The 16,012-nt window shown below is 44.5% G+C and overlaps 1 protein-coding gene across 5 annotated transcripts in view; it reads left to right on the top strand.

The window, feature by feature from the left end:
• Nucleotides 1–16,012, top strand: part of GRIP2 (glutamate receptor interacting protein 2) — a 1,278,809-nt gene that overhangs the window by 1,019,977 nt on the left and 242,820 nt on the right. For all 5 annotated transcript variants that reach the window (XM_069643409.1, XM_069643410.1, XM_069643412.1 and 2 more), the window contains exons 9-10: nucleotides 1,749–1,918; nucleotides 8,184–8,309. In XM_069643409.1, coding sequence (XP_069499510.1) covers nucleotides 1,749–1,918; nucleotides 8,184–8,309 — 296 coding nt within the window. The remainder of the gene's footprint in view (nucleotides 1–1,748; nucleotides 1,919–8,183; nucleotides 8,310–16,012) is intronic.

Raw genomic sequence — 16,012 nt, 5'->3', positions numbered from 1 at the left:
TTCTGATAGGTATAGGGCCGAGCCCTACTGCGGAGCTCTGCTGGTTTATTTGCTCATCATACGTCACATATTTTGGTGTGAGCGTTCCTAGTACTTCAAAATGGACAACTGGAGTGCAGGTTTTATTTGGGACCTCCTCTAAATAAGAACTGTTTTGGACTAACTGATTAAGTCAATTTGTGTCAAAGGAACATTAAGAGACATTTTCTTTTTCTTATTTGTTCACCTTTTGTTGAGTAGGGAACTCGTAATGGTAGGACTTGGAGAAGGTTTTCTTCAATTTCAAATGAAGTTGTTGAAAAATGCCCTCTCTGGCTCCTATATTGGACTTTCCCAGTATGCCAGTGTTTCAATCATGATGGCTTTGCCAAACAGGATTCTTACTGTAAGAAGAGATTGTCACGCTATTTGTGAAGAATTGTTATAAAGAATCCCGGTCAGAAGCTTGATGATTCTCCATGTAAAAACACACACACACACACTCTGCCCTGAACACACTGCATGCAGGAGGGTAGGGTATCGATCAACACATCTCCCTTCATCCTGGTTCCTAAGGTGTGAGTACCAGAATAGGAATGCCCCTTCGAAGGCCTTCAGTGCAAGGATGTACACGTGGACCCCCTACACATCTGATCTGGGCCTAAAGCACTCCAGTGAGCATGCCAATTGTCCGTGGCAAGTGTGATAAGCAAACCACCCTTGGCCTTGCATTGCCCTTTGCGGGATAAACAAGGCTTCTCCGTTGCTTTGAGTATCCCAGATCAACATGCCCAAGCTGCAGATCTCGTAGCCTTTTCTCAGCTGCAGGTGACGCACTCTAGTTTTTCATTGGGCTTATTATTATTTCTTTTATTGACTGAGGCAATTGACGTGCTTCACCAATAATCGACAAGTTGCTGCTGTGGCCCAGAGGCCCTTTTTTTGAAACTAAGACCATTGCCCCTGAATTGTCTGTTAATTTGGCAGTATTTTTATTTTTAGAATATTATGGATGCCTCCCGCCCCGCCCCACCCCGTTCCCTCTCTCCCAGGTATCGGGTGTTGACCAGAGGACTGCAATGTGCCGGTTTTCATTATTTGTTTTTATCGATATAATTGGTGCAGCCGCCACAAAATCTCCAAAACACAGTGGCATCCATGATGCAGCCCTAACCAATCGGGATGAGTTGCTTTCAAGTAGCCATTCGGATTGTTGTATTCAGGCCCGCAGACCAAAGGGGCAATCAAGTTGCCTGGTCTTGCCATGTGGCTTAACGAGTAGTTCGGAAAGCTTCAAATGCCCTAAACTCAACTTTGCTCTTATTTAGTGAAAGGCTCAACGATGTATGTATTTATTTATTTTACTGCTGAAAAGAATTCACCAAGAAAGAGGCCTTGAAACACTCAGCTGCTCTCCAACCACACTCCTGCTACAACCCCGCCCACCCGATACCTGCAAAGGCAAGGAAGGGTCAAGTCTCCAATGTGCAGAGAATGGGCAGGGAGAACTTAATTTATCAATTCTTTACCACTCTGTGCACAGTTGATAGTCTACCTGGCCCAAGTAGCCAAAAGGCAACATGCTGACCCTATACAAAAGAAATTAACCATTTTATGTAAATGGGTGGTAATTTCATAATGTGTCTGGAGGAACTTGTCTTTAGTCATTTGGTGTTGATGGACCGTAGCGGACTCCGGAAAGCCTCCATTTCTATCCGTCTTATTGTAATCTCTGGGGGGTTGCCAATAATTCATGTTCATTCTTGCAGATGCGGTGCTTTGCACGTTGGCGACCATATCCTTTCCATAGACGGGACCAGCACGGAGCACTGCTCCCTAATGGAGGCCACCCAGCTCCTAGCCAGCACCTCTGAAAACGTCAAATTGGAAATCTTGCCTGCGCACCAGAGCCGGCTCCCGCTGAAGCCTCCCGACACAGGTGTGTACTGCAGGAGCGTTTGGGGAGAGAGGGTGGTCAATTGTTAATTTAAGGAACCGGTTCCCAGGATGATATGAATTTTCTCCGGATTGAAATTTCAGAAACCGCCCCCTTTTGTACAATGACTTCTATAACAATTTAAAAGAAATTTTAAAAAGTTTCTGAAATTGGCCTAGAATTATTTTTTGGCCAGTTGGCCATTCCTTGGTGGCATGTAGCATCCATAGACGATGACAAATGCTTGCCTAACATTCTCATATACTTCCCAAGCAGCTGGGATGTGTAAACGGCAGGTCCCCATCTGTGACAAGCATGTCCCTTCTGCAAGCAGTTAATTTATTCTCTAATCATTGAATACTGCATGCAAAATGTCCAATGACTGCTTTTTTAGCTAATTAACATGTTGCATGCCCTATACATGCCCTGGTAATACTGGAGTAAGACCCTTTTTAAAAGCAGTTTACTTCCTTATCCAATGTTTAGAAATGCGGTTCATTTTTCCTAGGGAATGCCTGATTTGTATTGCTATTTTCAGTTTCTCGCGTTCCCTTATAAATATACAAGAAGAGGTGCTTCCTCCTACTAGCACATAACTCGCACTGGGTGGCAATGGTGAAAGTATTCTGTTTTCACCACTTGTAATATCTCTTCTGCTTTCACCACTTGTAATATCTCTTCTGCTTGCACTTTGGACTTTCACAAGTAGGAGAGAAATCGGCGATTCCAGTTTTGTACCAATGCCTGATTAGTAACCACGATCGTGTTGTTACAAACTATCTAACTGATATTGTAGGCCCCTGGCCAGGTCATTCAACACGTATCTGTTCAGGGAACCCAAGCATGGGAATTGCATAACATCAAAGAGCATTTTGGAAACATAACAATGCACTCAATTATAAATTTGACACCTATCTGTGATGGTGATTCAGCGAGAAACTGTTTTGAGCCAGAAATGGAAGTTGGACTCTGCTCTTTTCATTGGCCACAATAATCGCCCTAACAAAAACATGTTTGTAAATTGCAAGACATGTATGCCAATTTGGACAGCTTCTGAATAGGATTTGAGGCCTTGGCTGTTTCAGTCTGGCATGACCCACGTCTTCTGAAACGCGGGCGGATTATGCATGAGACTCTGCTTGCACATATCTGGGAGTTTCCTGAGGTAGCCACTGGGCCTCAGGACCAGCCAGTACTCAGCAAGACACACTTTGTCAGAGTTCCGCTCCGTCTTGTCCCCAGCCAAGTTCCTATGCTGAATGTCCAATGAAAAGTTATAAATCCTTCTTTGTCAGCAAGGGGCTGATGTGGAGAAACTGGTGTTAAAAGGCAACTAGCTGGTAAGAACACTTCTGTGCACGCCCAAGGGAAGTCGCAGCCTGAAGGGTTCTAGCAAATACAGCTTGTAGTGGCAGTGCTGAAAAGCTAGTATTTAAAGCCCAAATGAAAGTAGTATAGAAAGGAATATATTGCTGTGTCATAAGTCTACTGACTGCCAGCATAGGAGCAGTTGCTGGGGGCTGGGAGGTGCTACCACTTAGGCTCAATGCCCCTTTCAATTGAAAAGGTTGAAAGGCTCTGATGCCTTCCCAAAGGGGAACATGTGCTCCGACTATGTTTGGTACAGAACGCAAACCGCTTTCCCTCATGATAAAAAAAAGTAGGTGGCAGTTTGGCCCTGATGCTAATAGTCGAAAGTGCTTTGCTCAGGACTCTAACTTTTGCACTAGGCCTATGACAGTTATGGCCTTCTACAAGGCTAGATTATTTAATACAAAGTTTGAAGCAAATCAAAATATCCCTGCTAGTTAGCTAGTCTTTCCGTGTTGTATCGAACATGGCGAGAGATGGGCTAACGTATTTGTTTGACCCGCTAATTGCCATTTTACTAATAGATCGACAGTGGCCTGACAGTTGGCAACCAATGACGTTCTCTAAAATCATTTACCCCACTGAGCCTATTGCAACTCCTTAACTGACCACTCAGACTCGTGTGTTTTTGGCATTAGCCTCAGATGTTTGTAAAGGCTAGTCTATGGTGCCTCCCTAACCTGCTGTTTTACCAAGTTCAGTTGCACCGCCCATTTGCTCCATCAGCCCCCGCCCCTGTCCGGCTGCAGTACACCCGAATTCGCCGAGTCACTGCCACTAGAGCCTTAATTGGGGCCGCTTTCCGGTTTCCTGATTTCCCCCGCGCTGGCCCTGGTAGTCTGAAGTGGATTATTTATTCGCCGCACGCAGCTAAAAATAAAACCTCCCTCCTGCAGTAAAAATCACTCTCCGTACATATTCCCTAATTACCAGCACTGCCCTCGAGAAAGAGGTCGCGCGCGGCTTGTCAGAAGCCTCCGCTTGACTGAACATTAATGTGCCGCCCTCGACCCCCACCCCCGCTGCTTAGTGCTCACAACTTGCCACCCGTTCTGCCTGTGCTGAAGGTCGGGCCACCTTCGGCCTGGACTGCCTACCAGCTTGGGCGTCCATTAACCTTGTGGCGGCCGGACCACTCCGGATGTTGGTGCCTGTTTTGGTTTTTAGTATTTGGGACCAGATTTCAGACATGTTGCACTGGTACACGTGCACTTTGTGAAAGGTTTTGGCACTAAGACAGGGGTGCACAACTGATTTTGACAGAGGGCCGAAAGTACCTTACATTATGGCTATAGTGGGCCGAAAAGTAAATGTGGGTGGGGCGGTCGGCATGGCGTGGCATGGCAGGAGGTTTTTTCAACCCTCATTTTTTATTAAACACATGGAAAAATAATTGGTTTTTGAGGTGTAACGATTTTTATTTGTATATCAAACTTAGATTTTGTACTACACATTTTCAATTTTTATCATTTATTTCTAGTTAGTTATTGCATATCGTCTGTTTAATTATATATATTTTATTGACCCTTGAGTGGACATTACGTTATTTTGGACTGCTTTACTTTGCTGTTTGGGTTACCCAAGAGGAGTATGGCCTTCGTTGAGTCAGGTTTCCACAAAAACCAAATGATGTACATCTCCTAACTGTGCCTGTTTTAGCTTTATTATTGGGTTCTCGCTTGGGGTCCGACACTATGCCCCATGTCCCACACCCCTCAAGCAAACACTATGCCCCATGGCCCCCAACCCTCAAGCAACACTATGCCCTATGGCCCCCACCCCTCAAGCAACACTATGCCCCATGTCCCCCACCCCTCAAGCAACACCATGCCCCATGTCCCCCACCCCTCAAGCAAACACTATGCCCCATAGCTCCCACCCCCAACCAAACACTAGGCCCCATGGCCCCTACCCCATGAACCCATACAGACCCGATCCCCCATCCCCCAACTCAGCACACAAACTCACAAGCATATACCAATACACTATGCACCCATACCGACCCAAACCCCCCCATCCCTCAACTCAGCACACAAACTGACAAGCATACACCAATACACTATGCACCCATACAGACACAAACCCCTCCACCACAGCATCTCAACATACACTGCACAGACATACAAATACCCATACAGATCCGACACCCCCCCACCCCATCTCAACATACACTGCAGACATACAAACACCCATACAGACCCGACACCCCTCCCCCCTCCCCGATCTCAACATACATACAAAAACAAAAAACAGTCAGGACGGACCTGAGACAGACACGCACGCACGAATGCACGCGCACACGCACACAGCCCAAACCCCCATGTACTTACCAGACGTGCTGGAACGCTGGTGTGGCTTCTGATCCTACGGCTGGCGTGGGCGTGGCAAGGCTGAAATTCCTTCCGGCATCAAGCCTTACTGGCCACGCCAGCCGTATCGCTGGCCCTCCATTGGTGCAGCACACAAGCACTACGTGGCTCGTAGGAGCTGCATAGTTTGTGTGCACTGAACCAATCGGGGCCAGTGTTTTGTCCAGCCCGGAAGACAACAAAGACTTTTCCAAATGGAGGGCAGCCGATGCTGCTTGCGGGCTGCCCTCCATTAGGAAAGTCTTTGTTCCTCGCGGGCCGGACAAAATGGCATGGCGGGCCGTAAGTTGTGCACCCGTGCACTAAGGCAACATTTAACATTGGGCAAAGACCTATCCTTTCAATGCATTTTTTTTCTCTAGTGCCTCCCTGGTGCCAGAGTGCATTTAAAGAGTAGGTTGTTGCCTTGATGCAAAATTTCACATGTGCAAAGTTTCTGTAGCCTACCTCCGTTAGCAGGAGCGGATCACTGCCAAGGGAGCGTGTATTGCACCAGGGCCAATGACATATCAGGGGCGTTAGGTCCGGAAAAGATCCGGGGCTACGCTGATGTGTGGACTCGGGGCTAGCTAACCAAAAGACCTGGGGCTAGAGCTCCCTCCGCCCCCTCTGGCAACGCCTCTGCTGCACATCCTGTCCATAAAGCCGTGTGCTGTGTGGGCTGGTGGAGCCATATTCGAGATGCCACCATCTGGCGATTGAGTGGTTGGGGGAGAGAACTTGAGACTGTAATTTAGGGAAATATTGTACTATTTTGTGATATTCCCTAGTGAAGGGGTGCATTATTTTGGTGTGTCTGAAAACGTTTCAAATTAAAGTTGTTTCAATTTGAATCTCTCCTTTTTACGTTGAATCGTTTAAATTAACATAGCCATCACTACATAGAGATGTTTGTATTCAATCCAGTAAAAGGAAAATAAAAGTGAAGCAAAGCTCCTTTCCTTCTATAAAGGAGGCGAGTGCATAGTCCACCTCTTTTGATTTCACAGAAGGAATTCCCAGGCATTACTAGTTTTCATTTTGTTTATATAAAAAAAAGGTTACAGCAACGCAACTTGCAATACTTCATTCGAAACCATGAATGGGTTACACAAAACAATCACAAGTGCGTGCCTTCAAATTATTTGTTCGTGTTCAATTCATTTGAAATGCACAATGACAGATGTGTCTGGAGTAATAGGTTCGTTTAGAGCAGTTTATGCAATGCACTTGTTCCATGTGCACACACATTAATAGTTTGCGCATCTGACTTTAATTTTTCACGGGTTTGGCCCTACGGGAATGAGTGACTGTTCGCGTATATGACGTCATGACGTTCAATTACATGTCCTTTTATTGTAGAAGATGTGCTTCATAGTAAGGAGCACAGCAGTTTGGCATATCTGATGTGATCTTGTAAAATACTTGGGAATTATTTAAGCGCCAGCTGCACGTCACTTTTTTAGTTTGAGCTGTTAGGTGTCGCTTGTGACACCTGTAAGCTACTGCATTGGAGCAGATCTGGAGAAATTGCATATGAGGGGCACATAACTTGTGTTGGGAAATTTGCCCGCCTATGGCCTGGCTAATCCCTGTGGCCATTCCCACCCAGTTACTGCACCTCCCTGCCCAAAATTCTGCCTCATGGGAACTCTGAGCTCGCTTTAATGAAGCCTTACCATCAAACGTTGTACTTGAAGTGCCTGCCTGGTTTTTTGAACGCTGATTTCTGAGAGTTAATGACTTGAGTTGTATACCCGCTACTGGTTTAATAAAAACAGGTCTTAACCAGGTCTACCTTTTGCCAGTTGATAAGCACCCTGCGTGTCCTTCAATGAAGTCTTGTTAAAAACCAGCATTGGCAAAGCCACCAGTTTTGGTTTGTGTATACGTATTCAGCATTTGCCAGGTACTGCTATTGGATGCCCAGGTACTCGCACCATTTTTCACCTGCTACCATCAGTGACCAGTTGATACTACTACGGCTGTGACAGGCATGTACCTTTCCCTTGCCTACATAAAAGCCCCAACGGTTGGCATTGGCAATGCTTGTTTTATTCTTCTGTGTGGCGGAGGTAACATTATGTTCGTTTACCATTTGGTCAAAGGGCATATAATGAGATGTAGGCCAAAAGTAAAATGCAGAAATGGCACCATCAAATAGTTGGCCAGTCAATCCATCTAATCTAATCTAATCTGTATGACCGCCTGAGCAGAAATGTGTCCAAGGAAAGGGTTTGCATGAACATAAAGGTGGTCCTTATGATCACATTGAATTTCAGTCTGAACCTCAGATCTCTTAAATGCTGTGTTGGGAACAAGACCAGAAAGTCCAGCATCAAAGGTTTTTGACACCAGGCCATAATGCAACTTTTACATCAATGACATCACTGAATGTTCTGCATTCAAAAGCAACCAATTAATTGTCCTGCACCGGAGATTCCCATGCTTTCAAGCGCTCTGCCTGCCATGCACTTCTTTTGTGTCTGTTGGGCGTCCCCTGATCATTCCCGCCCTGTCGCTAACCTGCTTCTCTCTTTTGTGGACAGTCAAGGTGCAGAAGAGTGATCACCACCACTGCTGGGACCCATGTGTCAATTACTGTCATACGCAACACCCGGGACACTGTAAGACGCCGACCTGGAACCCGGCCTCCAGCCAAGACTACTGCAAATGTAAGGCCTTGTGCTCACTCTTGGACATTCTGCTTTCTACCTGATCAAATTGCTTAATGCTACAGGTGTTTACAGCCCCTTTTGGGGTCTCTTGGCGCTGTAGGACGTGCCGAAAATTGGTTGGGTTTGGTTAGTGGAGCTGTGGAAGATGGAATTGCTGTTGTGCTGATTCTTATACCGTAGGATAACTGTATGATATGCCACAAAAGATTTAAGTATTAATAGGCAGACCAATGCATGAAAATGCCCTGCTGTGATGCGTTATTGTTAATGGGCCCTTACCTTTTATTGATGTGCAACATTGATGTTTTCTCAGTATCTTTTCTAATACTGTTTTGCATTCTGGTAGCACTGTCCTGTTTGTGTGATAGTTCCTTTTCCTAGGATTTGATCACATCATATATTAAATGACCTTGTTAAAGTCTTCTGCATCTTCAAAGCCATCATGCAATAATTAGTTGGTCTGCACTTCCTCCCATAGAGTTCTCTATGTTCAGAATGTGTACCGGATCTGTCTGGCTGTGTCCACTGGCATGTGGCATTAAGTCCACTCATCAGAGATCATATTTGCAGAAATGTGCGCCAATGACTGCACAAGGTTTCCTTAAACGGGCCTCAAATTCTTAAAAAGCCTACTTAGGCCTGCATGGAGAGTCCCTTAGTTTACATACTCAACCTAACAGCATTGCACCCCCCATGCCATGATGAAGAGTGACAAAGGATTTAACAGTGCTTTCTGTAAAATGGTGCATGTCCGCATTAGCACACTCCAATGCTGCTGCCCAAAGGACAGCCATGCATAATGACACTTTAATTTGTTAGTTGTTCACAGTACATTTCAAATAAGTTTCAAACATCCCCCATACTCGCTGCTGGCAAGGTTGAGTGCCATGCCAATGGTACTCGCCCTTCATAAAACATCCTCAACAATGCGGTTGGGCTGGGGGATTTTGCGAGCCGTGTTAAGCTCTCAGGACACTGTGTAGTAAAGTAGTTGGTGCTGCTCCACTTTCCCCTGTCTTCATGTTTAATGAGGCTGACTTTCATAACTGGTGTGTGGCTGAACTGAGAGGGGTGCGTATTGCAGACTGGCACTGAGGACCATTGTTTTGTGTAATTGAATGAAAAAGGCAACCTTCAGTTAAGCGTACAGAAAAGGACTGACCCACCACCAATGTGGGGGCAGCTTCTGAGTGCAAGAATCCTTGCATAGTGAAGCCTGCTGAACTGGACTCTTACCGCCCTTTAAGATGAGTAGCGGTACCCTTGAGATCGATGGGGATGCATATTTTAATCAAACATCAATAATGAACACGACACAAATAGTTTGGCAAAAGTTTGTCTGTTTTAATGCAAGTATTTAAAACCGGGAGTACAACGAACATCAGCAGTTGCTCGATACTCTGACTCTAACTACTTCATAAAAAAGATGGGTTCTTATACCCATAATTGGTCATAGCTGACGTGTTGACCTGTCATTACCAACGTCATCCTGCGTGGCAAATTACAGAAACTTATCGGGAAGCGGGACTGGTTCTAAGAGAATAACTAAGAATAGGTTCTATATCTTTATGGAGTAACGGAGAGAGGTAATAGGATAGTAACATTGGGTGGGGCAACCAAGCCCTCCTCTCAAAATGGCCAATACAAATGTCACTAAATGTACAACGTCCCATTGGCTACACAAACTGCAGGACCCCAAACTACGTGGTCCTCTGTAATTGGTTGGCTACTAACCCTCGTCAGTAATGTTCCACCTACGTGAGCAGCATGCAGGTCAACAACCAGAGGTGGGTAAGCTTGTCTTGATACCAGCTTCCCATCAATTAAAAATGTGATCCATCATCACCTCGATGGTCCAATGTCAATTAGTACTTTGAAGTTGACCTTGAGTCTGTACTGATCTCTGAGAATTTTTAAGGAGTATGAGTACTATCCGGCATCCGTGCGTAGGTGTGATCTTCTCACTCGTCCAATTTTCTTCCATCACGTGACGGCACACCATGAATTGAGCCTTTTTGTGTATTTGATTTTATTCTTCAATAGTCCTCTTGACCTCTCTTGTCTTTGCTTGACCTTCTTGAACAGGAGCTTCTGTTTTTTCACGTTCATTGAATCCAATGTCAGCCAACTCTAGTTTGATAAGACCTTGGCTTTCTTGGCTCAGTGAACTTCTTAGCTGAAATGTATTCTGTGTAATTCAATTGCTTTTCTCAACTTCGACACTGAATGAGGCCTTCCTCGTTGTTCAGTACTCCTTTATACGTAGTGGAAACATTTATCCTTTACTTGTCCATTTGCATCTATGAGGTATATATGTATATGTTGGCGCTTGGCGCAGTCTAATTTATTTAAGCATGTGGCTAGCTTCATGATTGCTTTGCTGCTTGCTTTTCATTGCATCTGTACACGTTTAACCTAACTAAGTTTCTTCATCAGATTTGTGGCATAAGTTTCTTCATCTTGATCCCAAGATATCAATTATCCTTGGTGGTACTTTGTTCTTTATAAATTGTCTGCCTCTCTGGTCTGGTTATCTTTCTATAAGGGTGTCGATTCAGCTTTATACGACATCACCATTCATCCTGGTCATTCAGTTTTTTTGCTACTTCAGGAATCTCGTTCAAATGGCCATCATATTGTGTTGGATGCAAGTATGGTTTCCTCAGTGGGTACTTTACCTCTCATATTCTCTTAGGCATAGGTACTCTTATGGATACTGCACAGAGTCCACGCTCTTCTCTTTGCTGGTTTAACGATTTAGTATACGTCACACATTTTGCTTCATACGTTTCAGGTAATGTAGGCGGGGCAGGTGGAGTGGGGGTACTTGACTCCTCCTCTTCACGGCGTTCGGGACACCTGCCTGGTAGCTATAGATGTGGGGCGGATGCCTAAGGCTTCAATTACAACAGCTGGCTGAAATCGCTAATTTTACTTTATTCTTCAACAGTGCCAATTCCTTTGAAATAATGCACTGTTAAAAATGTTACTAAATCTCCTTCTTGCCTATGGGCTCCTTCCAGAGGCTCTGATGCCAAGCACTGGCACTTTGTTCCTGACAAAAAGGTACAGTGAATTGACTAGGCACCTTGCTGCATGTTTGTGTTTATATGAAACTGACTTAAGGGAAAGAGTGGTCAGTTTGAATGTACCCTTTGCAGGCCCCCTTTTTAAAGCGATCCAGACCCAGGGAATTTCCCTGAGTGGAAACATGTCTGCCATTACTTGTCCTTGATCTATAGGCTGGTTAATTGTGGTTGCAATGCACTTTTAAAAGTACAACCGTTGTGGGATGTGTTTGGGTCTTTGCATAGTGCATGTTCAGTGGTCATGTGTCGTGCATTGAACACATGCTGTGCTGTTTTGCTGTCCTATGTCCTCTAGAAATGTCTGCCTCATTCATTCTGTTCCATGATCCACTGATCATCGGAATTGGGTGTAACCCAACTGCCTGTGCCCAGAGTTAGTACTTTGGTCCAAGCGCTAAGCAAATTCTGCATGTTATACTCACCTGAATGACTTCACTCTTTTGTCCAAAGAAAGCACCTACTGAGACCACTTGGTTTTTAATCCTGTTATATTTAATGTACCCCAAAAGGGTCCCCATAAGGACTTTGGATTGACCATTGACTGTGACCTCTCATTGATGCAAAACATTGCAAGGACCCAAATGCTAGTGTGCCAGCTCTCGCTACTCCCGCCACTTAGTATTGCCTTCGCTGAGTAAAGCAATGCCCTCCTTACTGGCACATTGGCCTCCACTGTGTCTCCTCTGGAGGTGGCTCGCCAGGCTACAGAGCGTCTCCTCAATGGCACAATACATTTCAACCACATCTCCACAGTCCCTAGAGAACTGAACGCTATCAGTGCCCCCAAGAGGTCCAGACGGTAACTACCCTATCGCTTCTAGCAAAGGAGCCAAGGGTAACATCAATCATGTTCATTCCAAGAAGCCACAACACTCCCAGGCGACACACTTAGAACTGCAGAAAAGAAACAAAATGGGCAAGCCCGCCATTTCTTGACATGCACACCCCTGGGGAATGGAACATTCTGCTAGCATGCACCTTGCGCATTCCCGCCCAGCTGATCTTCAGGAAGACAAATAAGCATGCTTTCAAGCAAGACCTCACCGAAGAGCGATTTCCCTACCTTGTTCTATCTGCCAACCCTCTTATAAAGCACTCTTGTTATCTGCTCTAGCTAGAATTCTTCTGCTTTGCAAATTCGTACATTTGTCAACCTTTGAAACCGTGATGGCTGCAGAGAGGAAGGTCTTACTGAGTTTGACACTCGCTATCTTCCTAATCAGTACAAATCAGTTCATAAGAATGCCTGGATTTTAACATTCTTTACTTCTTAATTTGACGAGAGGACTGGGCTTGAAGGGAAGCCTTTGTTTTGGCATTACCTGTCACTGAGGTTTATAGGCCCATGTAGCTGCAACAGCGCTAAGTGGCTCTGTTACCATGGTAACAGATCTGGCTTCTTGCTATTCGTGCAACTTTCTGACATAATGCTGCCTCATGAATATAATCTTTGTAGCCATTGGTTTCCAAATTTGGGGGGATTGAATACTGTGATGGAATTTACTTTGTACCCGGTTATGCTACCGTGGGATCAAAATCTTTTCAAGTGGTATACCATGTTCCCTTTTTGTGTCTTTTTTGTTTATTTTATTTTTTATTAAGCTAATTATAGCTCTTTAAACAGGAATCTTAATTTTTCTTTTTTTTAGAGGTTCTTGCTGGCACTTTACTGTTTTACTGTATGGCATTGAGCGTGGCAATATTTAATTGCCCAGAGAGGACATGATACCCCAGTGTTTGGAGATTATTGCTACCGAACATACTTTGTAGATAAAATCCTTTTGTCTTGCTTTTCCTGTTAAATTGATCAGAACAGCAACAGGATCTAATAAAAAGCACCCACATGGTTATTGGACGCTCACACCACATGAACACTATTTTACGCAATTAACTTTTGAACATTCCCTATACCTGTATGATTGCGTCTTTGGCTGGATGCATTTCAGACTGTGCAAATATATACACAATTGACACCATGTAGGTATATTAAAGGTGCTATTTCAGTGCCTAGTGGGGGTGCGCTCCTACGGAAGTAAGCAAGAGTGGATGGGCACCTCCTAGGTGGGGGGATAACAGAGGTACACCATCACACTGCACTCAGACTATGAAACGCCTCGCAGGGGGTGGGGATGCACTGTGTATGCCATCGTCTCAGGGAACGTTTGTCATTATGAGATGGGGGGGTGAAATCTCAGATAAACTCATTTAGCTGGGGTGCCCCTAGTGTGGGCCTCTCCCGGGAAACCTACCCTGAACACATGAGGGAGGATGGAAACTGAGCTCAAGCTGCACATCACAGGCAAACCAAAGCCGCTAAAACACCACTGGGTGATATGACAGGGTGGCAAGCGAATCCTATGGGCACTCTGAGGTAGAGGGATAGCGGACCTCAGCCAAAAAACCATTCACATGGCCGCGAGTGCCTGCCAGCATGTGGTTATGGCAATGGGAGGCTGAACGGGAGTGCGTTTCCTGGAAGGACTAATCAAACGGTACGTTTCTATGCCCTGAGAGTAGGCCAGCCTTCAGAGTATCCACCACAAGGTTTGCAAAGGTCGTTATCCAACAGGTACCATGTGAATGTCTCCCATCCCATCAGGTGCAGGTTGTCTACTGTTCCTTTCATAGTGGTGCTGACCAATGGCAGAATAAAAATGTTCAGACGGTCAGCACAAATGTTATTTTACTTATTGCAAACTGTTCCTGGGAAGGGTGAGAAGCAATGTGGCGTCACATGGGGAGGCGATTAGTTGGGATACTGTTGATCAGTTTGCTCCAATCACATCTCACTAACATACCTTTAGCTCCAAGGATATGTCACAGCTTAGCCATTAATTTCTTGGGAAACATAAAAAAATATGTACATCCTGAGTTGCAATTGTTTCTAAGTGTCTTGACCATTGTATTTGTAGTATAAAACTAATGTTTGTTGTATTCCCAGATGTCAGCTCTCATGAATCAGAGCCAATACACTGTTCTGTTTGATTTGTGCTCGCCCAGCTGTAATAAACAGTGTTGCTTGCCCTGTGTGTACTCCTTATTTTTTTAATCGCAATATTTTTATGATGGAATCAGAGAACCCCTCATACTTTTTAGGGAACAATCACTCCACAAATTAAGCTTGCACAATGGACTGTATCTTGAACAGTGTAGAGGAGCAGTTGGATGCACTTTTCTTAACTCCTGCCCACTCGCCGCTGTCAAACTGGAACAGAAGAAGAGCCCTATATAGGACTCCATGTGTTAAGCCTGTACCACATCGAGTGTACGAAAGATGATATGCACTCAGACAACCGTATCAAATGTACCCTCACACTGATGGTGTGGAAGGATGTCAGCACGCACCATTGGACATCATGTAAGGCTGATTGAAATCTGACGAGTGCAGAGTGATGTCATGAAGATGTACGGAGACATACTGAAACAATATGAAAATACTTAAGAGTGATGAGGTAACTGAGGCGACAAGAGAAACATGTACGAAATGATAAAGTAATTGTATACAAAGAAAACAAAGTAACTTGCTTATCACTCGTAAAAATGCATCAACGCAATTTAGATGAGACCTATAGATGCTTGCTAGAGAGGGAAATATAACGTTGTAAAAACAATGGCTATTCATTAAGCTTTAATGAAGATATTGATGTGCTTACAATCCCTTGAATATCTCAGAACCGAGAGCAGGTTGACTACAGATGGGAAACTTTGGCTCATGGCCGAACTGATGAGAGATTGACTAACTGGGAAAGTGGGGAGTAATCCGACATGACTCAAGCACCTGGGTTTTGTTTCACTTACGTGCTGTTTGCCAAGTCCAAGATTGGGTGGGGATGCCAATCAATCAGAGGGTCTATGGGGCAACTTGCTGTACAATGTTGCATAGACCAAGCTGCTGCCATTTTGTGTGCTATAATCCGTATTATAAATATCTAGATGTAGTAGGAGACGTGTCTTATAAATAAGAGACAGCCAATGATGTAGTGATGGGTATTTTGTAAGTATATATGTTCCCTAACCAATCCCTCACATCAATAGGCTTTATAGTTTGCCAGGTAGGACACATATTGGGGTATAAAACCTCTGTGTAATAAAGATTGTGTGAGTGTGCAAGCATCCGTCCGATGTCTGCCAGTTGACCCTGCTTTATTGAATTGAGAATAAAGTAGTGCTTTGCCATATTCTTGGAGTCTGTCCAGTTATTTGGTCTGAGATCTTTATTGGTAATTCCATCTATCACAAGAGACACTTCAAGGTGCTAGAGCATACCAGTGTTCCAAAAAAAAAAAAAACAATTCCTTGGGTGCATTGTGTAGTATGTTTGTAGCATATTCATTGTTGGAATGATTTGAAGCTCATAAGTGTCAATGACTTATCAGAATACCATGCCTGACGCCTAAATGGGACAGCAATCCTTTAAGGGGTGTTTTTAATGTCTAGTCACCTTTCCACTGTCTTAGTATCAAACAGATAAATGGAATAGTGTGGTAGAAAATCACTCTCACACTTAAATGTAGGTTGATGGCAAAAAGAGGCGATTTATTAATTGGCTTGCAAGTCAAGGAACGCAGTATCATGCCCATGACCCAAATCATCGAACTAATCTGATCGGCC

This window comes from Ambystoma mexicanum, chromosome 2p (genome assembly GCF_040938575.1).
Source record: "Ambystoma mexicanum isolate Mex_15411 chromosome 2p, UKY_AmexF1_1, whole genome shotgun sequence".
In the NCBI taxonomy this organism is placed as follows: Eukaryota; Metazoa; Chordata; class Amphibia; order Caudata; family Ambystomatidae; genus Ambystoma; species Ambystoma mexicanum.
This window is presented reverse-complemented; position numbering and strand designations above follow the sequence as displayed.